Source organism: Vanessa cardui, chromosome 3, assembly GCF_905220365.1.
Source record: "Vanessa cardui chromosome 3, ilVanCard2.1, whole genome shotgun sequence".
NCBI lineage: Eukaryota > Metazoa > Arthropoda > Insecta > Lepidoptera > Nymphalidae > Vanessa > Vanessa cardui.
The window spans coordinates 11,333,648-11,359,035 of NC_061125.1; the positions used below are offsets into that span (position 1 = coordinate 11,333,648).

Consider the following 25,388-nt stretch of genomic DNA (forward strand, 5'->3'; position numbering starts at 1 on the left):
GATTTACGGAAAATGCAGTTATCAACGTTTTGTTGTGTTATAAAAGACGATTGCCAAAATATTTTTAAAATATTTAATGGTTCAAACTTCCTGACCGCGAAGTGGTCAACGAGACGAAAATGGTTAGTTCAAATCGAATTGATTTTGTATTCATACAACAGAATATTTTTTTAAGTGAGGTGTTATATTTAATTAACAGTGATTGTTTTATTTCATTTAGCCGATGGCAAAAATATTAGTTTAAAATAAAAGAATGACTATAAAATACCGGTAAAGTATTTCGTTCTTGTAAACGCCCAACAAGTTGTCAATCAAATTTTAAAGTTTCAAATACGGAAGTTTTCGTCGTAATACGTTTCTTTCGATCCAATTTATAATTAACAGTATATAAAATTAATAGAGTGATACTAATTGTTAGTTGAATTTATATTAATAATACCTGAAGTAATGTGTTGGATCATTTTGAAAAATAAATGCTTCAAGATACAACGTTTAAATGTCAACGATGTTTTTTGTTTTTGAAAAGTTCCTTATTAATTTCTAAAATCTTTGTGATATCTAAAGAAATTAGTCTTTTTAATTATTTAAAAATATGTTACATATTTTATTTGATTACAGCTTTCCTGTGCATATTTTTTTTTTTTTGTAGTAACGCTATCGATTTTTTGATTACTCTATATCGATTTTTCTTTACGATTTTGCTGATACTTTAATGTCAGTGTTTTCGAAAACTTAAACGTAATTCGATAATGACAGAGTCAACATCAAAGTTTTAAATTGATGAAGTTTACAAAAACAAATAAATAGAAGTAGAGTTGCTTAGGATCTTATTATTTATTATTAAAGTACAAAACTTAACCACGAAGTTTATTATTTTTACTTTATAGAAAATTTGAATTAAGTAAACAATGGTGATATTAATTTCTCCCTTTAAGGGTATAAGAGATAAAATAAAAGTAAGTAATAAATAAAATACATTAAATAGGATAAATAATTCTCTTTGTTGAGAGAAAAACACATCGGCCATTGTTTATATAAATGTTAAAAATTACTTTTTTATTGTTTCAGACTGTGCTAGAATCAGGGAGTGTGGGGAACGCGTCGTCATCTGATGAGGAGTTGGAGCAGTGGGAGCAGATATTCATGATGAGAGATGAAAATGGAAATAGTTATAACGATAAGTACGTATACATAAATAAAATGCTAACTAAAACACTTTATAAATAAATAAAAAAAGTCATCAAATAAAGATTTGAATGGAAGAATTGAATTTAAATTTTTGCAATAACAATGACTGGATGCTAGAGAATGCTCTTTTGCTATTGTAGTGTTTTAAAAAAAAATTACGCAATTGTAATATATCTTGAAAGTTATTAATAATCTATCTCTTATCACTATAGAAAAATAGTTACTTTTGTATGAAGTTATGTTGTATGAGTATGTTATTTTTTTTTTAATAGAAGAAAGAAGCGAAGTATATGGTGCAGACCCTCATGCATCCCGGTGTCAATAGTGATAGTTTTAATAGTGCTAGTTGTACTGGTCCCACTGCTCGATCAGCCAAACATCGCACATGTGTTGCCGACCATTGCTCACGTTGATTTGCATTGCTCAGATGAATGTAGGTGAGTATTTAAATTAGAATATCTAATTAAATATAAGTATTATTTTAGTTTTAGTGTCATGGTCATTTTAACAATTAATAATTGGAACTCATTTTCTTTGTTACAAATGTTAATTTTTTTAAATAATTTTTTGTATGAAAATTATTAAGTAGCAAAATGAAATAATAATATTTGTTATAATTCACATTAAAAAGCAATATTTTATTGAAGTAATTGCTATGTTGCAATAGTATTGTTTACCTTAAATTTTATAAAAAATGCTGACTATAAGGGTTAGCATTTTTTATAAAATTAATGATATGAATATGATTTAGATTTGATGAATATATAACATTATTTTAAATATTTAATATGATCATTTAATTTTAGCATTTGAGGGTTTTGATTGTATTTATATGCATTTATTTTTTATTTCACAGCCTTCTATATAGTTAAATAATGAATAGGCCTAAATTCTTTGTGATAAAGAGCATTGAAATTTAATAGTTATACTTATTCTATTTTTAAGCATTCTTAAATTAATTTTTGGGATTCTATACATAACTTTTATTGAGATTACAATTAAGAAGTTGATTAAGTGTTTTTGGTAATTAAGTTTATTTAGTAAATTAAACTTAAATGACATATTTTCAGGTTATCTTTAGTGGAGAGTATACCGGAAGGTCACATGTATCCTCCAAATGCAACTCATATGCCAACTAAAAATGCTTGGTTAGATTTGATAGATGAAGCTCAAACGTCAATAGAAATTGCCTCTTTGTATTGGACGCTTAGATTTAATGAAGAGTATCCTTATAATTCTTCAATAGAGGTATATCATCTGTTTATATAATATAATATATTTGTTATAATTTTTTTTCTCTATTACAATTGAATATTTATTTTAGGGTGAACAAGTTTTCCAAGCATTACTTGCGGCTGGTACAAAGAGGAATATAGATTTAAAAATTGCTCAAAACTGGCCCACAAAGGCAAATCCTAATATAGATACTGAATATTTAGTTAAGAAAAAGGCAGCACAGGTGAGTTTGTATTTAAAATCATGTGAAGTATATAGAAAATTCTGAATTTAATCTTAATTATAAGTAAAATGAACAGGTTTTGGAAATTTAATAGAATATCATTTTTAATCTGTTGATTATGTGTCATTGTACTCACAAAAGATAATGTCAAGATTTTGATTAGATAGTGTTGCCATTGCTTTAAAAGTACACAATTTCTTATTATGTTTTTGCCAGTTTTAAATCCATGGTAAAGAATATTAATATTATGTACATTACATATTATGCATTTTATTTGTATACAATTAAATTAAAATACTTTGTGTTTTGACAAAATATTTTAAATCATGAAAGTTGTCTCGCTGCTACAAAAGCAAGAGTAATTAATAAATTTATATAAAAAGGACAATAAAAAATACGTAAGTATTCACTATTCTAATATAAATAATTAAATAAAACCTTCATAGTCAAGCTGAAAGCAGAATGGTGGAGCTCAATCAAATTCCTCTGTTTTCAATTGTTTCAAGGTCTTTGTAAAATATATTTCATTTAACAATAGTCTTGAAAGAAAATGAACTAGTTAATATACATGTATATAGCAGCTTCAGTCTTTAGCTGATGTTTTCAATTCTTAAGAAAAAAATATGTTTTTTTGCTATTATTTCCTTTGTTCTCGCGTTCTTAAGAAAGTAGTTTGTGTTGTGTTTAAAAAACCATATTAAGTTAAGAAAAGTATGATGTCGAGATATGATATTAATTTGTAGTAAAATGTCTGATAATTTTGTTTAACAAATTATCTAATTAACAAAGGACATTTTAATTGATCGTCCTTGTGATAGCTTTTCTGGGTATGTATCTCTCTTTCATCTTGGCTCAGCAGTGCTGCCTCACTGGCTCACTCGCTATTACTACAGGCGCAAGGGACATACTCTCATAATTCGCTTGGTTAGTGGAGCAATAGCGTTGCATGCTATGGTTAATATGTCGTGGCATAGTTATTTATGTCCCGTTGTACGAAAATTAGTCAATGATTTGGTTTAAATACAAATATGGCCCATTGTTTGTTATTTGTGTGTGTGGTGTAAGAACAAGACACACACACATAGACATGGGTATAGACGGTTTAATCTTTTGTGTCGAAATATAGTTTAGTATGTTAGGAAAAATAAATCTCATTTGAATAAATGACATTTATGAAAGTACAGGAGTCAATTCAATTCAATTCTTAGTTTAATGGCTTTTAGTTGTGCCGACAGGGCACAGATTATTTCGCCAATGTCACGTACGATGGAGAAGACACGAAAGAGATTGATCGGAACAGTTGAGCAAACAAACTCAATTAAATTTTGAAGACTAGCATAGTAGTAGCAATTTCCTTGTTAATCCTCAACCTAGAACAACACAAACATTAAGGGTTAATAATATGTTACAATAAAAGGTACAGGAGTCGATTATACTATCGAGTTCTATAATTACGACTGACAAATGTCAAATAAAAAAAAAAGTCTTTTTGTGATGACGGTAAAAATATATACAAACTTTTTTAACGTCTGTAATGCAATGGGCTATTTGACAATGCGAAAAATAAATCGTGAATTATTGTAATCAGTGTATAATATGAGTTTAAAAATGGTTATTTACTAACGAAAGTTGAAAATAATACTTAATTTATTCAAAAACCCATAAATAAAAATGCATTTTTTCAAACGTTTGTCACGTGACACAAAACGCTCTTGATTGGCCGGGCTTACGATGAAGTCATTTTCTTGTAAACTTTGCTTTTCTACTATATGTACCACAGATTAAAATAGAGGAAAGTGACGTCACCGACCCTATTGCAGCGTCATATTTTCCAAGTAGCGTTTTTGCGCGCTATTTAATTTATGAATTTTTAATGTGATATTTTTCGGCAAATATGTACTGGAAATAAAAAAACACAACTTTTACTGGGTTCCTTTACTTCTACGGTACTTCTACTTCTATGGTTGCAGGTGAGGAGTCTGAACTTCTCAAAGCTGCTGGGCGGCGGAGTTCTGCACACGAAGTTCTGGATCGTGGACCGTCAGCACTTTTACATCGGCAGCGCTAACATGGACTGGAGGTCGCTCACTCAGGTCACTTGTTGACTGTTATAGTAGCGTTGCATTAAATATTTACAAATGACGATCAACCTCATGCTATCTCTTTCGCACACTTATTACGTTTCTGTTGTAATAGATTATCGTACTAATATGTTTTAAAAAACTTTGAATGTGTCAGTAGGAATTTTGTTATTCATATTAAACTTTCTCCATAATTAATTTTACACGTGAAAAATGGGAGGGATTGCATTGTTATAGTTTATTTTCTGAGCAGAAAAAAGTGTCGCCAATATTTAAAGATGTTAATTCTCCAAGAACATTACACTGTTCACTTAAAGATAAAAACAATTTAAATTTCATTTAAATATTTACTTACAAGGTGGTCGGAGTACTTATTAATATTGCTTTTGTACATATAATCTTACCTTAAACCTTTCATAAACATAATAGAAACAAATAAAAATATTGTCTATGATCCTTCAAAATCTTCTCCAATTATATATATAAAATTACACTTAATGTCTTTTGTCTATGATTTATTATACATATTTATTTTAAAAGAAAACGTATTCTTTCATGCAGGTAAAGGAGCTGGGCGTTTTAGCATACAACTGCTCCTGTCTGGCGACCGATTTGGCGAAGATATTTGATGTAAGTTTTTTATGTTTTATATTAAAAAATTAAACTACTTAAACATACTGGTAGAGCTATGAGGAAGTCTGTTTTCATATGTAATACTCATTTGACGACCTCCGTGGTCGAGTGGTATGTACACCGGTTGTCATGGGTACGCCACTCCGAGGTCCCGGGTTCGATTCCAGTCCGAGTCGATGTAGATTATCATTAGTTTTCTATGTTGTCTTGGGTCTGGGTGTTTGTGGTACCGTCGTTACATCTGATTTTCCATAACACAAGTGTTTTAGCTACTTACATTGGGATCAGAGTAATGTATGTGATGTTGTCTCATATTTATTTATTTATTATTATTATTTGTCTATTATTATGCGAGATATAATTTTGCCCGTTCTAGATACTAGCTACTCATCTAAGGATGAGTGATTCAGTATAATTTGACAATATTCGTCCGAATTTATGTATCGGTATCCCTTTTAAGTTATTAGTTATTGAATAAATGTTATGTATAGATAATTGTTTATTATGAAATAAAAATGCTGATACGTGTAGTATTGGTCTAATGTGCAGTGACTTCGAAGAATATCGTGAGGAAATTGCATTTGTTGCGTTCATTTCTAAAATTCGTACCGTAGTCGAGCTATCGTGGATTCAGCTCTTTTAGTCGGATGGGTATAATTAACTTTATTAAATACCTCAGTCAGAAAGCTCTGGCGGTTTTTTTCCACTAATCAGTTATTCTACCGCCAAATAACAGTACTCAGTATTGTTGTGTTCCGGTTTGAAGGGTGAGTGAGCCAGTGTGACACAAGGGACATATCATCTTAGTTCCCAAGGTTGGTGGCACATTGACGATGTAAGGAATAGTTAATATTTCTTACAGCGTCATTGTCTATGGGTGGTGGTGTCCACTTAACATCAGGTGGTCCATATGCTCGTCCGCAAACCTATACTATAAAAAAAAAATTAACAGAGAATAGGTAAGAGATATCTCTTTTCTCACTCTTGATGTCCAATAGTCAGCGGTCCAACATGGGAATATAAGTTTTCTTAATACGTAAACCAGAGTGGACTTTATTGACCCGATGCAGTTCGCCAAGCTTTATTTGTAATTTATATATAGATATATTACTAGTAGTCGTCCGCTCGGCTTTTGCTCGCGTTTTAGGGTTTTTTCATGGGTTAGTCAAAGAAGTATGACTATGTCCTTTCTTGGGTTTCAAGTTTGATATCAAATTACCAAATTTCTTCAAATTCGGTTCAGCGGTTAGGTCGTCAAAGAGTACCAGACAGACAGAGTTACTTTGACATTTATAAAATAAATATGGATCAAACATAAAATTTAAACTTACAATATCAGAGTTTTTACAATCAGATATAAAACTCAACGAATAGGAACTCAATTTTATTTCCGTCAAATGTTTAGCAATGTTTTTCAAAATTTTTTCTTCCATATATCAAACTCACTTCAATATTATGGTAGCATTACGTGTTGTAATTATTTTTTAATGAATAATTAATGTTTTTTTTTTTAATTGATATTTAATTTAGTACAAAAACATAATGGTTCCGTGCAATAAGTTATTTTCGTTCTCAAATGGTACATCGTTAAAGAGTTCTCGTGTCTCGACACAAAGCGTGCTAATTACAAGAGCGACGCTCGCTAACGAACCCTCTAAGCTATAAAGCTAAGCGTCCACCTTCAATATAGCGTAACGTAGTGCGTTATCGCTGCTTATGTCCACATAACTTTAACTAAATATTTATATTTTAAAAAACATCGATAAAAATGAAAGCGTTAAATAAGGTACGGTAATAAACTAATACCAGGAATAACCCATTATGGGGCTGAAGTCTAGGACCCTAGGATCGATTTTCCAACCGCAACCTGGAAATTATTTTTACTTTTTCTGGTCTAATGTTTTATATTACAGATTAAAAACTAAAATAAATTGAATCTGAAAACGTCATTATATATTTATGAAATTTTTAGACCAAACACAAAAGCAGCAACTTAGCGTCGAGACATTTTTGCCGCGTTGCCGTTTTTACAGTTTATTGAACTAATTATGCAAACGGTGTTTTACGTTGCTTAAATTTCCATTTGAATTATTTTGTTCGTAAGTTTTACTTTTGTAGTATTTGTATTTGTTTTTTGATAATTTTATCTTATTTATATTTATGAGTATTAATCGTCGTTTCAAACTGATGACGTCACCGTCGCTCTGTAAATCTTTCTACTTTATGATTACCACTGAGTGGAAATCCTTACAATCTTATACATAGTTAAGTGCGGTAAGCACTGTTCGTATACATAAGACTGTTATTGTACGTTGTAATAGATCCGAAACATTATCTCATCATATCATATTAAACTGCGACGAAATAATGCCTTGGGTTTTAGAGCTAAAATGTTATAATTTTAGCTCTAAAAGTCCTTTAGATAAATTAACTCGACTCGTATAATGGTGACAAACCACTTACATTGATATGCCATTTTGATATGTGTTAGCTAACAATTTAGAATTGTTATTGTTAGTGTCGCATATCATATTTTGACACGATAATCAGGCGTACGCTGTGTACCTTGCTTTAGTAAATTAAGTTTTAGTAATATAAGCGTTGTCAAATAAAGGTAGAGTATTTTTTCTGATTGTAATTTAAGGGGTTAGTGTTGTTTTTTCTGGAGGATCAAATAAGCATTTGTATTATTATTCGATTGAAAGGACTCGTGAAGTCGATTATCGCTTTTTTCGATTATGAATCGAGATGTACATGATTTATACACATTAAACATATTATAGAAATAATATAATTATGTTCTGGATTTCACACACATTCAAACACGTGCGTAGAAAAAGCAGGTTAATATATGTATTGGAAAACGACAAGCTATTTGAACTTTGAGTTTTGAATTACATAAGGCTTCCAAAGTATTAGAGTAGGTGCATATTATTAATAAAACTTCTAAGTGGGGAGTTAAAGACTTTCTTGGAAATACCTTCAATATAGTCTTAAATTGACTACGAGGATTAATTATACCGGAGAAATGGTATATAAACTGTACAGTAATAGTTGCTTCGTGACTAAAAAACGATTTAATTTTACATTCCCTGTCAAAGTTAGCTGGTACGGACTTGCACGTGACTGTCGCATCATTATTGACCTCATTAAACTTACTGCGGATATCTTTTAACGAACTATCAAAAATGTTAATAAAATATTTAAAAAATAGCGCGCATTTTTGAGGCAAAATACATTTTGAATGCTATAAGTTAATTTTATGCTGTTTCTAATAAAATTAATATACTGTCATAGTAAAATAGGTCTTTTTTACTCAATTCACAATTCACGACATTTTTTTACAATTTTTGTCTGCCTGTCTATCTGTTTGTTACGGAACGCTGGACCGATTTTGACGGGTCTTTCAATGGCAGATAACTGATATAATAAGGAGTAAATTAGACTACAATATCATTTTTTTGTTATTTTCAAACGCGTACAAGGTCGCGGGCACAGCTAATTGTATAATAAGTGCGTCAATTTTCCATCTTTACGTGTTATATGTTCACGGATTGTTCTTTGTTATTTGTTTTATAGGTTGAATATTGTTGCATTTGTCTGCACGAACGAAACTCGGGCCGATTATACGATTTATACTAATGTAATTGCAGGACATGCAAACTCACATTTAGGTAATCGACTTGCATAAACATTCAACTAGATACTTTATCGTAGAGCGCTAATTTTAATTTTATACTTGCGTTTTTCTGTCAATTGGCATTCCGTTTATTGGTCCTATTATATATATTAATAAATTTTCATATTACCTTTCGCACATGACATTGACGAAATAATCTGATATATGTATAGAGCCCGATGTTAATAACATATGAGTCGAGATGGCCCAGTGGTTAGAACGCGTGCATCTTAACCGATGATTGCGGGTTCAAACCCAGGCAAGCACCGCTGATTCATGTGCTTAATTTGTCTTTATAGTTCATCTCGTGCTCAGCGGTGAAGGAAAACATCGTGAGGAAACCTGCATGTGACAAATTTCATAGAAATTCTGCCACATGTGTATTCCACCAACCCGCATTGGAACAGCGTGGTGGAATATATTCCAAACCTTCTCCTCAAAGGGAGAGGAGGCCTTTAGCCCAGCAGTGGGAATTTACAGGCTGTTGTTGTTGTTGTTTGTCTGTTAATAACATGGATGTCAAAATATATTTCGGCGAATGTAACGAGATAAAATTTTTTTTTTTGCCCTTTTGACATTTCTTAAAAATACATGAAGGGATCCCAGCTGGTCCCCGGTGACTTATAACGAAGGCAGAACATATGTATAGTTCTCGTCATTTTTGGCGAAGGTAGAAGGAATTTTTTAATTAAATTTTAAATCGAGAAGAGCAAATTAAGGTAATCAATTAATTAATATTTATTCAAACTGAATCCGTAAATTAAAGTCGTCACTACTTGTATTCTATTAAAGTATCAAAACTTAGTATAATCCAAATAGTAGTCTACACCTCTGCAACGTAGTTCTGTAAGACGTTCAATCAATCAAGGCACGAGTCCCTAACTCCTCTAAAGTTGTGCATTGTGAAGTTCTGGTTGAATTTAACAGCTTAGTCTCCCAACTGTATCAGATATTTCAGGTATATATATATTTCAAATGCTTTTAAATAGTTGCTTCTAGGGAAAGTTATTGTTTTTATTCAGTCTAATTACGCCCGGGTTGGTGTTTGGTATAAAAAGTAGTCTCATCCTTCGTTGGGGTTTAAGCTTTCTTTGTATCAAATTTCATAATATTCGATTTAGTGTTTGGCTGTGTAGAGTAACGCATTTATAATACTAGTATAGATTGATGACGTAATAATTGAATTATGCATTGTTACTTTTTGATGAATTTTATTTTACATCTGATAGTAGATCAATAATTTACTTGAAATAGTTCGACGTTTATATTTATTTGTACATTTATTTATTGCACACAAATTCTTGAATCTAAATTAAATATTTGATTAAAAAATGTTGGATGATGTGTAACAGGGTGTTTTAGGCAGAAGGCTGTTTGTAACAAAAAATGGAAGATATATTTTAGTATCTGTGTGTTCAGTTAAAATAAGCGAATATACAAAATAATATTTTTTCAATTATTGTCTCTGCATCTGTTTGTTCCGGCTAATCTGTGGTGGTAGGGCTTTGTGCTAGCCCGTCTGGGTAGGTACCACCCATCATCAGTTATTCTTCCGCCCAATAACAGTACTCAGTATGGTTGTATTCCAGTTTGAAGGGTGAGTGAGCCAGTGTAACTACAGGCACAATTGACATAACATCTTAGTTCCCAAGGTTGGTGGCACATTGGCGATGTAAAGAATAGTTAATATTTCTTACAGCGTCATTGTTATGGGTGATGGTGACCACTTACCATCAGGTGGCCCATATGCTCGTCCGCCAACCTATACTATAAAAAAATCTTTTTGTCAAATACAAACGCGCTCAAAGTCTCGGGCACCTCTAGTATGTAATAAATTACATCATCATAATATCCTATTATGGTTACATGGCTGTATCTTGTATGCTTAAAAATACCTTTATGTATAGAGAATGTGTAGCCTTTTTAAATGAGCCGGGTATTATTTTGTTAAGGTGTATTGGAGTCTGGGCGCGCCGGACGCAGTCGTACCGGACAGCTGGCCGTCAGAGCTCAGCACGGACATCAACATGCAGCATCCAATCAACATATCTGATGGAAACAGTACATTCGGAGCTTACATAACCGTAAGTATTTATTATTGAAACTTTATTATAACGTAAACCAAGTTCTACTTTATTAAAGTATTTACGAATAAAAATTGTCATTTAACATGATTTAATTAAATATATTTGTTTACCATACAGAAAAATAAAATTAAATGATAAATAGATTGGCCTTAACAGAATAGGCGTACAATTTTGGTGACCTTATCGCTACATAGCGATCTCTTCTAGGCTACCATCGGTGTAGGTTAGAATAGCTCATAGAATATGAGGTGGGTGGTGCTGTAATAATAAATAAAATAACATGAGTTTATTATTAAAACAAAATTATATATACTTGAGATTGTACTAAGAAAAATCGTCGATAAACTAATATTTCGTTGTGCAAAGACATAAAACCTATTCAGACCTAAAGGACAAAAGCCCAATAAGCAACATTTGATATCGAACTGACGCGATATGATTGGTAGAGAGCTTGAGTTGTCTATGATATTAATTTAACTTTTAAAAAGATGAATGGCGTTTTGTATGTCGACGACGCTGTTATTCGAACTTTGGAAGCAATATTAAAGTGGATATAAGAAGTTAAGTGGAAGATTGTTGTATTATAAATATATACCATCCACTTATATATAATATGCAATAACTTGTATTGTGTTCCGGTTCAAATGGTCACTGAGCCAGTGACAGGCATTTGTGTTTGTGCCGTATTGGCGGTAAGGAATGATTAGTATTTCTTAAAGCGCCATTGTCTATAGGTATAGGTGGTCACTTACTGTCAGTTGGTCTATTTTATCGTCCACGTACTTGTATATAAATGTTTATAATTTAAACATTAAATGAAAAAAGCAATTAAAGAGTTCAACGTTTGTTATTTGTTTGGTATGGTAAAATAGAATTAAAAAAAAAAAAACATTTTCCTAATTTTCCTGTATTTTGCCTTAACAGTCATAACCTTGATAGATATCTATACGAGTACGTCACAACTAACAGATAACACTCTTCACTTTAGTAATATTTTAATATTTTATTAGGAAGACAACGGATGTGCCTTCAACATAAAGCCATAACGTTTGTTATATGAGCTATAAGCCGTCGATTTTATTTCACAATATTTTCAGAGAGTATTGTTCATTGCGTATTATTTGATAGGATATAAAGAATTTATTATTGCAAAATGTCAGTCCCTTTATAACTTGGCCTTTATTAAACTTGGCGTTCCCGCGGAGTTGAATAAAATTTAGCTTTGACTTTACCATTGTCGAGGATCTAACTTGTTGTAATTGGATACTAAATATGTATAAATAATTATAATATTATCCTATAAAAATGATAATATAAAATTCTCACAAAATAATATTTATCCAAACAACAACAACAGCCTGTACATTTCCCACTGCTGGGTTATACCCTTTTCTCACTTTTAGGAGAAGGTTTGGAACATATTCCACCATGCTGTTCTAATGCGGGTTGGTGGAATACACATGTGGCAGACTTGCGATGAAAATAGGTGCAGGTTTCCTCACGATGTTTTCCTTCACCGCCAAGCACGAGATGAATTATAAACACAAACTGAGCACATTAATATTCACTTGTGCTTGAACCCGCAATCATCGGTTAAGATGCACGCGTTCTAACCACTGGGCCATCTCGACTCTTTATCCAGTTCTTCTGAATTGTCTTCATTTAAATAATATACGACTAATAATACAAATTAACAATATCATTAATAGAACAGTTTCAAACGTCCAGTCAATGATTGATTTTTGTTTGTCCAGCATTGCTTTTGTATTTCCAAAGGCAATTCGGTTCTATGAAAGTCATTCACGTTTTGTATAATTAATGTGTGCAAGTATTTCTCCATTGAACTAATAATCTCTAAACGTATAGTACTTAATAATGTTCACGCGATACAAACATCAATAAAATTCACTCTATAATTATATTTGAGGTAAAAAAGTACAGAAACTGTTTTAGCCGACTTAAAAATAAATGAGGTTGTCTATTCGGCCGTAATTATTTAGTGATTGATATTTTTTTTTATCTGTACATAAAAATTCATCTGTATGAAAGGAATAACTCAAATCTAGTTTTCCATTAGTTCTGTTTATATATGTGTATAAGTAGTTAAATTATAAGCACTGTGTTTGAAAGTTTTGTATTAAAAGCAAGTAAAGACGTTGGACCAATGCCTAAACTCTTTCCGATTGTGACGTGAACTTGCTGTACTATTGAATAAACAATATAGGAATAGGATATTTGACAATGCGAAAAATTAAATTGTGAATTATTGTAATCAGGGTATATTATGAGTTTAAAAATGGTTATTTACTAACGAAACTTGAAAATAATACTTAATTTATTCAAAAATCAATAAATAAAAATGCATTTGTTCAAACGTTTGTCACGTGACACAAAACGCTCCTGATTGGCCGGGCTTATGATGAAGTCACTTTCTTGTCAACCTTGCTTTTCTACTATATGTACGACAGATTAAAATACAGCAAAGTGACGTCACCGTCCCCATTGCAGCGCCATATTGTTCAAGTAGCATTTTCGCGCGTTATTTAAATATGGAATTTTTAATATGATATTTTCCGGCAAATATGTACAAGAATTAAAAAAAATCAACTTTTACTGGGTTCCTTAACCTCTACTAAATAATATAAAACGGATTTTAAAAACCAGTCAAATAGCCTTTTAGGGAGTGCTAAATCCACTCAATTCTGTTTACCCACACGTTCGTGCACTACATTAGTTGTGGTAAGTACACATCATAATTTAATAGATTGCCTATAAATTAGTTAACACATATTTAATTAACAAATGGCGATCTTAATTCGTACAGTTCGCTAATTGAGTTTTCCTCTCCGCTAACAGTGGGACGACACGCAAAGACGCTTTGTGACGTTTTTATGCAAAGGTGTGCAATGAAATAAAGTATTTGTTTCATAATCAATGTTTTATTTACACTACGGAATTCAAATCAATATTTTTTTGTAACAGTTGTTATATAGGACAAGACAACCTTGGAATCCTTACAACCATTTATTAAAGTACTCAATCATGGTGACCGTTATCGGTGTCACCTACCTTTTTTATGTTACTAGTTGATGTTTAGTTCACAATGAAATAATCATTACATAATATGTATGGCGTAATATCACCTTTGATTTTCTTTTTTTTTTCGAAACATTTTGTAACTTTTGATTTGAATTCAAGTGAAAATTAATTTCTGTGTTTATTATTCACATTTCATGAAAATACCATTATATTACACAAGAAAAAATATCACATAAATTAAAAAAATAAAACAAAACACAACAAAGAGAAAAGGAATAGTTTAAGATGATATGACTAACATCTTAATATTTATTTAGGTTTTAACTTGTGGCTTTGTTGAACACACATGTGGTACTAGTGGTCGCCTATCGGCCGTAATAAATTGCAAATGATAAAGTATTATTAAACATTTACATTATTAAAACTATAGGAAAACTATAGTGACGGTTAGACATTGCTGTTTCAAAATTTGGTTGGCTGTAAAAGATATAAAAGGAACATTGATTTTTAAATTTGACATAACACGTGTTGTCTTTGCAAGTATGGCGTATACTTTTAATGTTTTGCATGCACACATGCTTTAAAAGAGGTACAGTTTTTTCTTCAATACAGATATTTTATCACATTGATAGGATACACTTTTGAATTCAATATGCTTTCTTGCTTCACTTTAATGTTCCAAGCGTTCCATCTGCCTTTTGTTTCATATCTAAGGTTTCACTTTTCAAAGAATGTATGTGATCATAATTTTAATATCACATTTTACTAAATGATTAAAGAGTTTGGGTCAGTGTACGTATTTTTCTTTGTTTCAAAAGTTTTTTCCAATAATCTTTCGATGTTCTATTAAATAGGACGATAAATGTATGCATTATTAATCTAAAGTCGAATAAGTACTCGGTGAAGTTCAAAATATCTAACGTTAAAAAATTAAAAAAATAAACAGTCGTGATCATATCACAGAGAACAGCGACGCCAATCAACGACGATACTCTCCTTCCCTTCCTTGTGACCGTACGGCCACGAGGTATCACCGCGATGACAACTTGAACGAATAAATATAAATTCACCATCATAAATACGAATACGGTCATAAATCTCGGACCGATGAGTTGATCAAAATTTTCAAGTTCATATAACAACGGTATGAGATAATCACTAATGAACTTTATCACAGCGAGAACACCGTAGCTGAAGATGACGGCTTTGCGTTTTCCATAACTTATTTTACCCGTGTAAACTAAGACGAGTCTCAAGTAAGCGAGTAGGATCGAGGACAGGGACCAACACATCGAAGCCAGGAACAAATAGCCGTTCATTAAAACACTAAAGCTCTCAGCGTCGTAATACGATGTATCTTCGAGTATTTCCGGTAAATTTACCGAAATCAAATGCAAACTTCCGATTGCAATTTGGTTGACGGCGATGAAGTTATGCAGACTTCGCCATTTCGGATTCATAACCCAAACTGTTATTAATAAAATCGAGCATATTATTGATAGGAATGCTCCGACTACAGATGATGTATATTTCATTTTTTTTTTAATGATTGATTTAATTAACAGTACGATGGCGTTAGGGTTACAGAGCTATCAAGCTAACTAATAACATTACGTAAATGTTTAAATCTCGCCGGCACCTAATTAATGTAATCTCTTATATTAATTAATTTTTTCTAAAATAAAATTTCATTTATAGTATAGTGATGTGATAAATACGTACTATATGTATGTATATGTTTTCCTGAAGTAAATGGTACCTACCATTTACTGGTTAGTTATTTAAAAGTCAAACATCCATACTAAGTATGTATGTATGTTCGCAAGATATAAAATTTTAGATCCCTAGGGCGGTGGTTTCAGTCAGAGGGTTCATTTACTTCATGCCTTTCTTGGTCTAAATAAATAATGAAGTTTATATAGAAATGTATTTTTCACGTAAACTTTCTCTAGCGAAGAAAAAATAATATCTTCATTTAATTATAATTTCAGTCTTCTATAAAAAATTTAGACGTCTTATTTTATAAGTAATGTGTATAATGTGTTAAGATTCTTCTATATGCTTATTATATTTATTTAAAGAAATTAGAAACTTTATTACTCAAATTATTTGAAGATATAAAATAAATTTATATCAATAAAGCCTCAATAATTTGTGTACATACAAATCAAAATTAATAGCTATATAAATAGCTCTTAAGCAAATCATAAGTAATAGAATACATGCAGTAAAATAAGTTCAAGATTTTCGGGTGTATAATGCACCAAATTTTCCTTCACCAGTGGATGCATTTATTCAAGTATGTGTTTAAGAAATTTCACTGCATGTTATTACAAAGAAGAACTAAATTACTTTTGAATAAACTTGCGCTTTTCCGAGTCAGTTTGAATCCATTTAAACTCCAGTAGAGACCTGATCAGTTTCCAATTAGTTCTTTAGAAGTTCGCAGATAAGTTTCTGATGTAATCCTGCAGCATAGGATATAACGTGTCACTTCTGCGTTCTAAATACATTTAACAAGTTGACTTACGTAGCGTAGGTACTACTTCTTGAATGTTCGCCACTGATTACGACATGTATGTATTTTTTTTCCTTTGTATTCATTGCTCATTGTCAATATTCAAAGAAATGTTTTCAATATTCTGAAATTTAGGCCGGATCTAAGGGTGTGCCCCGAAATACTAAACGCCATGTTTTTTATACTCTATTTAATCTTGTATTATGTATTATGCCTCATTTGTGAATGATTTTAATGTAAATTTATTATTACGTTAAAAAATACCTTGCTCCAGAAAGGATTTATTGACATTGAGGAGTCGGAAGCTCGGTGTTAAGTTTTAAATGTTCATTGTGTGTGTAATATAAACATGACAATTATTGTAAATATTTTTGTAAAGCAACTGTAAAGGAATCTCGTGACCCCAGTTTATAAATGAAATGGTTTATTAACAAAGGTCTGCTTTTTTTTGTTGACTAAAAAGTGTTTCAATGAAACTAACTTGACTGTTGTAATAGCCAGTTAAAAACATATCATATATATTTCAGAGGACGTTTTGTAGTCTTACATTTAAATATAAACATATTCATAGAAGCATTGAGATTTTGGCAATATACGAGAATCGGGATTTTAAGTATAGTGAAGTCAAAAATGGCAATATAAGAAAACAGATTATGTTTCACATTTACAAAGTGTAACGTACTATATCGTGTAATTTCAATAAATATTACAAATTCAAACCATTTAGCAAAGGTGATTCAGCGACTAAATTCATATAAACAGAATCTTGTCATGGAATGGAATCGCCATACTGTGCCATTTCATTTGAAATGAACGTTTTCAAGATAACGTTGTACCTTTCGCTACAACGCTTAAGAGGCCCCTTGAGATGAGTGGGTTAGCTAGTAATTTTATTTATGGTTTTGTTTTCGATTTCAATATTTAATGTATAAGGCTATGAATACAGAAGTGTAAAAATAACAGAGTGAACAGAAATCCGAGGTAAGTAATTTTTAAAAGTACAGTCGCATTATTTGTTTTAATGAAAATACTATCGTGCTTTTTTATTCACAATAACGTAGCTATTTATATTCCTATTCCAATTTTAGTAGGAAAATCGATAAAAAAAAACTTAAAATTATTGTATTTCATGCGATTCGCTAATAACTCGGCTATATTGTGCACTACTAAGAGCTTATGATTAATATAAATATCTTTACTTATAATACAACACTATTACACTAAATTATTTATTTCCATTTTAATTGTACTTCCAAAATTCCGATAACAGTATCGTCGTGTTCAAAACGTTATATTTCGCAAATCCAAAGTGATTACCATTTCATACCATACCATAATACTCTCGACCAATAATTTCGCGTCAATTTATTATAAAATAATGTTTATTTGCCTTTTTCCTGGTATGGTTGGAATAGAGTATCAACAAACAACAAAAACAGCCTGTAAATTCCCACTGCTGGGCTAAAGGCCTCCTCTTCCTTTGAGGAGAAGGTTTGGAACATATTCCACAACGCTGTTCCAATGCGGGTTGGTGGAATGCACATGTGGTAGAATTTCTATGAAATTTGTCACATGCAGGTTTTCTCACGATGTTTTCCTTCACCCTTGAGCACAAGATGAATTATAAAGACAAATTAAGCACATGAAACAGCGGTGCTTGCCTGGGTTTGAACCCGCTTTCATCGGTTAAGATGCACGTGTTCTAACCACTGGGCCATCTCGACTCTGGAATAGAGTACATAACGTAAATATATGTTTTTAATATATATGTAATTTCGCAGTTGTCTCGCAGCGCGTATTCGTATTGGAAATTCAATTTAATATTTATCAAGGACGTAGTGAAAGAGTCTGATAAAGTTTATATTAGAGCGGACTGGGTCACGGTTTTGCTATAAATGACATCACCACTTATGTACACTTGCTAGCTAACCGCCCGGCTTCGCACGGGTGCAATACTGGTATCAATTATACTACAGAATTTGTTTATTAACGACATCACATTAGATACTCCTAAAATTATCAGTGTTTCTTTACTATATTTTCCATGTATTATATACAAAACCCTTCGTCTCGAATTGAATCACTCTATCTATTTTTTTTATGGAATAGGTTGGCGGACAAGCAGATGGTAAGTGGTCACCATCACCCATAGACAATGACGCTGTAAGAAATATCAACTATTCTTTACATCGTCAATGTGCCACCAACCTTGGGAACTAAGATGTTTTGTCCCTTGTGCCTGTAGTTACACTGGCTCACTCACCCTTCAAACCGGAACACAACAATACTGAGTACTGTTATTTGGCGGTAGAATATCTGATGAGTGGGTGGTACCTGTTCAGACTAGCTAGCATAAAGCCCTCTACCACCAAGTATGAAAAAACCGCGTCGAAATTCGTTGCGTAATTTTAAAGATCTAAACATACATAGGGACAGACAGCGGTGAGCGACTTTGTTTTATACTATGTAATGATATATTTGTTGAAATTGTTTGCATACGGTTAAAAGCTAAACGATCGGTTAGCGAATGACCTTTGCCATCTGACGCATAAACCTATTATACCTAGGGACGGGTCGCACTAACGGTTTGATTGACACGATAGCGTAGTTTTTCTGTTTCTATTAAGTAATATTAATACTGTATACGTTAATATTAATTGTAAACAAAAACATGTAAAATCGAATTATAATATATGTATATGAAACGTGTCGAGCAGACTTATGTCTGAAATAAACTACAAATTTTCAAGGTTTTTGGTAGAGCGTTGAAGGGAAATATCGTCGCTAAAATGTTGAATGTATCAGAACGAAATTTGATTTGTATACTTATCCATGAGAAAGAGCCGAGATGGCTCAGTGGTTAGAACGCGTGCATCTTAACCGATGATTTGATGCACCTGTGTCTAATTTCATCGAAATTAGCCACATGTGCATTCCGCCAACCCGCATTGGAACAGCATGCTGGAATTAGTTCCAAAACCCTCTCCTTAATGGAAGAGGAGGCCTTATCTCAGCAGTGGAAAATGTACAGGCTGTTACTTTGCTTTGCAATAGCGAGTTAAGTTATCTTCCCTAAGTGTGATTCGTAAATGAGGCGAAGACTTCGGTCAGCACTAAGCGATATACAAAGTTTTAATTAAACACGTTATTTTCTTTAATAAAGAAAATGTACATATAGTTAATAATATAAAAATAACTGCGCCCGTGAGAATCTGGGTCGGGCGCTAATTACTAATACGCTGTCCGACCAGGTCATTATATAACCGATGTGTCAAATGTAGATTGCTTCCAATAAGCTTTAAACATAACATGAAAAGAGAACTTTGCTGCAAAGGTAGGTACTGCTGCTTTACGGTCTCCACTTCTCGTTCTTGAGAAGAGGGGTTTGCAGTTCAGACTATCATGCTGCTCCAATGCGGTACAATGTCCAATTATAGTCAACAGTCTAAATTTAAGGCAGGGGAAAATACGAATATAATAACTCAACAATTTTATATACCTACTAAAACTTTCGAAACTCGCTCCATCTTTCAAGTTTCATGTATTTTGGATTAGTGTTAAATTAAATAATTTTCAATTAAACTTCAACTAGTCAAACAAAATAATTTTGTTTTGTGTGTGTTGTCTTTATTGTTAGTCGTCTCACGCACACTAAGATATATTGTAAATACGATTGTCAGTCACTCGTGCTAATGCTTGTCGATATTAATAATTTAAATTTACTCAATTAAATATTATATAAAATAACCTCTCCTCAATAGTACATATAGAGTAACAGCCTCTAATTTTGCTACTGTTGGGCTAAGTCTTCTTCTTCCTTTGAGGAGAAGAGAATATTACACCAAGCTGCTCAAATGCGGGTTAGTGAATACACATGGGGCAGAATTTCATTGAAATTATACACAAGCGGGTTTTCTCGTGATGTATTCCTTCACCGCCGAGCACGATATTAATTATAAACTCAAATGAAGCACGTGAAAATTCACTGGTGTTTGTTTAGCTTTGAACCCGCAATCTATGATATATGTATGTTTATATTATGGAAATAAACCCCTGTATTGTGAGACTTGAATCTGAAAAATCGTACGGCGACTCGGCAATTTTATAAATCCACATTCGTATCGAAGGACTAGTGTAGCTTCGTGTTACAATGCGAATTCTCACTCCACTCCACGGATCGTTATCGTCAAATTGTTGTCGAGGAATGTGTGCGTGCTAACGTGGTATTTATTGTTTTAAATAGTTTTCCTGTATATCCATAATTTTTTTTTTACTATTCTGTGTTCTATGTTCCGAATACAAACTTTTTTGAATCCAAACTGTTTTATTGGTATTTATGACAGCGACGCCGAGTAGGTCTCTATTATATAGTTTTGGAGACGAGATTTGCTGTAACATATTTGTTGGTAATGGGCATTTGAACTAAATTTGGTACATGTTTGAGCGGCCTTTACGGTCATCCGTCTCTCGTGTGCGTAGTTAATTCTTTTAACAGAGATTTCCATTCAAGTGTTTAATACGTTTCAATCCTTGGTTGACTTAATAAATTTGCTTAATAGAATCTTAAAATTCAAAGGTTTTGTAATGGGATTAACTATTTTGAATTTGCAGAGCGTACAACTATATAGGCATTTTTATACCATACGACCTGCCCCTAAAACATGAGAGACGCCCCGCGCGAAATCTAGTTATTTATATGCTAATATAAATCCGGAGTATGACTAATGAATTACTTTTTTCACGCAGAGTTCACCGCCTCCCTTGAGCCCTAACGGACGGACCAATGACGACGATGCGATCGTTAACATCATCCAGTCGGCCGAAGAGTTCATCTACATCGCTGTCATGGACTACGGACCGGCGCTGGAGTATGCGCCCAAGCTCAAGTATGAACTTTACTATACGACTTTATTGGATTTCAATGATTCGATTTTGAGGTGCTCATAGGCAAAAATATGTGATAATTTGGGGACAAACGACTTCTATGGGGAACATTTTGACGCTCATTTTTAAATGGAATACTTATTTGATACTCTGACGTGCTGTAAAAATATCTCCTAGGAAGTTTTGTGATATTCCTTAAAGCTTATTTCATATATAATATGTTAAGTGTTTTAACTTTTTCAGATTTGTGTTTTAAATAATAATTAACTTAACTATATACCTTTAATATTGTCAAATATTTTTTTATTTTTCTTATTGTGTTAAAATATTTGAGTGCATTATATGTTTTATCAATCGGTGGAAACTTCGCTGGATAATTTGATATCTAAACTGTATTATGTCATTTGATTATATGTTATATCTGTTTGTTTCCCAAATATTAAATAAATAAAATAAATAAATAAACTTTTTCAGATTTTGGCCGAAGATTGACGACGCGATCCGTCGCGCGGCGCTGGAGGCGCGCGTGCGCGTGCGCATGTTGATCAGTTGGTGGAAGCACTCACAGCCCGCTGAGGACCACTACCTCGCCTCGCTGGCCGCGCTCGCCAACGCCTACCCGCGCGTCGACATACAAGTGGTACGTATCACCGGACTGCTACAGATATACATTCAATAGTAATGCAGTCGCCATGAACTATGACCGAATGGGTAAAATCATGCAGTCTCATGAAATTCTGTTTCATGATTTTTTTAAATTTGAAATTTGAACGCTTTTTAGTACTGTTTTTAAGATTTAAGCTACTTTCGCTCCACGTTATCGTGTGACTTTTGAATTGATAGTAGAAATATTAATTGATAGTTCTTGATTGAGAAATAGATAGTGTGATGGTTTCGACCTCCGGCAAGTGTTGTTGTAGCATTTACTTGGTGGTAGGGCTTTGTGCAAGCCCGTCTGGGTAGGTACCACCCACTCCTCAGTGATTCTACCGCCAAATAATAAATAACGGTACTCAGTATTATTGTGTTCCGGTTTGAAGGGTGAGTGAGCCAGTGTAACTACAGGCACGAGGGACATAACAACTTAGTTCCCAAGGTTGGTGGCGCATTGACGATGTAAGGAATAGTTAATATTTCTTACAGCGTCATTGTCTATGGGTGATGGTGACCACTTACCATCAGGTGGCCTATATGCTCGTCCGCCAACCTATACCATAAAAATTAAAAAAATGTATGTAACAAAAAAGGACTGGACTTTAATTTCCGAGGGCTCGGGGCAACAGAAAGAGGAGAGGCTTAATGAGTGTGTTTGTCTGGGCGTAGCGGCGCTTCATCGTGCCGTCGACGCCGGCGCAGGACAAGATCCCGTTCGCGCGCGTCAACCACAACAAGTACATGGTGACGGAGCGCGCCGCCTACGTGGGCACGTCCAACTGGTACGGCGACTACTTCGTGGACACGGCGGGCGTCGCGCTCGTAGCGGCCGGCCGCCTGCGCACGCGCATGCAAGGCGTGTTCGAGCGCGACTGGGCCTCGCCCTACGCCGTGCCTCTACGCGCCTTATAGCGCCGCGCCAATTGAACAGTCCCATCGGTTACGAGGAAGTCATTTGAATTCTAAATTGCATAAGGTAATCTTTGACGAGAGTAATATCATTCAGTAAAATTTATCAACTTAGTTTAGATTGTACGGTTATTATTAAAGCATTATTTGCCTTGATTTAGATTTAATCGTTCGATATTGACAAATATTTACATATGTATATGATGTAATCGAAAAATTGAAGATATTATAATCGTGAGGTGTGACTTTGTCACAATGTACATACACCTTCAAATAATCTATACTTTGAGAGTCGGTAGGTAGTAATAGTCTTAAGTTTATCGAAACGCATTTTCCATTTTTACAAAAAAAAAGATCTTTGATGTTATCGTTGCAATCGTGCCAAAGATTTTTATTCTATGAATAAATCTTACAATCTGCCGATTTTGTGTTCCGTAATAATTCGACACTTAGAAGTAATAGTAAATGACGTCATGTAAATTATATGACGCGAAACACTAAGTTACCATGTTATAACTAACAGTTCACAACTATAACACTAGACGCACTTACAGGAAGGGTAACATCTTTCTTAAATTAATAAATATATTTATTTTAATAATAATGTTAAGAGATTAAAAAAAAACAAACGGGCCACTTATAAAGTGGTTATCTTCGCTCATAGACGCTGAAAAAGCAATAAGTATTAAACAAAAGTTGTACAACTTCAATATGCCGACACTCTTTGTTTTCCCAACCTAAAGTGGGGGGTATGTGACTTACTGGTACCTGCAATACCTACTATTAAAACTAGCGGTTAGTTTTTTGTATGTTGTCATACTACTGTCGCATGTGTCTACACCTAAGCTATCCAAAAAAATCCACAAGTTACTTACCCAGCCCGGCAGTGGAATAACTTGACCTTAATAAATAAATTATTGTCTATGAGCGTTGCGTTTGTTTATAAGTAAACGTACACATAAGGCTTTTTGCTGTATGGGTGAGTCTTTTACTATGGGTTGTTTCAATTGCCTAAATAATATCATATTGTGAAAAAATATTACTAATAATAATACTTGTACTTCGTTAAATTAAATTCAAGTTTGAATATTTCGCGTCTTTCTATTGTTTGTTGCCAATTATTGATATTAAGTCTCGTCGTGTAAATAATGTCAATGAATTATTTTCATGAATATTTCTTAATAGAATGTAAGTTGTGGAACTCAAAACCTTATCGTTAGTGTGTGTTGTATTTTCGATGTGAAACGGCCTGTACTTAACCGTGACGAAACGCAATGCGTGCGTGCCTTCTCAAAACGTGTGATCAGATCGTTCGTGGTTTGGTGTAGATTTTTATATAATCTATGTAGAGGTATATCTAAGTGCATATAAATAACGCCTCCATAACGTTGTACTCTCAGTCAGATAGAACATTGATATACTATGATTACAAAACGTTTAAGTAATTATTGTCACGATTAAAAAGGTTTCAGTGATCACTCTAGACAATAGTTCATGTAATATAAAACCTACACTGTATTATGTTGAGGATGATTCATTTTTTTTTGGAAAATCAAAGCTGTCTGTAAAATTCACCATTTTTTAAACAGAATTTTTTGTATCGATAATATTTTTATATTAAAGGTATTACGTTGGAAGTTATTCATTTGTTTACTTTAACTTAAAACTTAGATTTTGTATATGACAAATAGTTCTCAATATTTACTGTTATTGATGAATGTAAAATTGTTAACATTTCTTAAAATAGCTATATCGATTAAGCTGTTTTTCTTAGAACATATCATAATTACCAAATTATATTATTGTATAAGTTTATATAATGTATGTACTATACTTGATATTAAGTTATTGAAACTGATAAACTATGGCAAAGGATAGCAGCTCAATTACAACAGATTATAAATACTAATACTATATAAGCTTCGATCAGGTGTTAATTAAGCGCGTACTACTGATGGCTGTCTCCAATTGGTTATAAATAATAATTAAAATAAACATATTTTGGACAATAGCAACACCAGTGATGAAAAAAAACACGATAATACATGAGTAATATGTCTGTTTTACTAACGGTACAAATATGTATTTGTAAAAACTGGAACTTGGTTGTGTTTTTCTGATCGGCATTTATTTTATTGACGCGTTGTTACATGCATCAGTATCTAAGTACAGGATTTTACTGTTGTAATGGAATAGTAAACTAATCTAAGTAATAAGGAAGAAATATCTAATCTATTTGATTTTGTGTTTAAGTTAC

General features: G+C 32.7%; 1 protein-coding gene across 1 annotated transcript; it reads left to right on the forward strand.

Annotated features, from left to right (window-relative positions):
- Positions 1-719: 719 nt before the first annotated feature.
- LOC124543777 (5'-3' exonuclease PLD3-like) lies at positions 720-23,510 on the forward strand. The gene is made up of 11 exons (XM_047122078.1): positions 720-956; positions 1,069-1,181; positions 1,461-1,625; positions 2,259-2,436; positions 2,513-2,647; positions 4,618-4,740; positions 5,290-5,358; positions 10,993-11,124; positions 21,431-21,570; positions 22,043-22,208; positions 22,892-23,510. The coding sequence occupies exons 1-11, from the start codon at positions 909-911 to the stop codon at positions 23,132-23,134; spliced, it is 1,512 nt and encodes a 503-aa protein (XP_046978034.1). The 5' UTR covers positions 720-908; the 3' UTR covers positions 23,135-23,510.
- Positions 23,511-25,388: the final 1,878 nt, after the last annotated feature.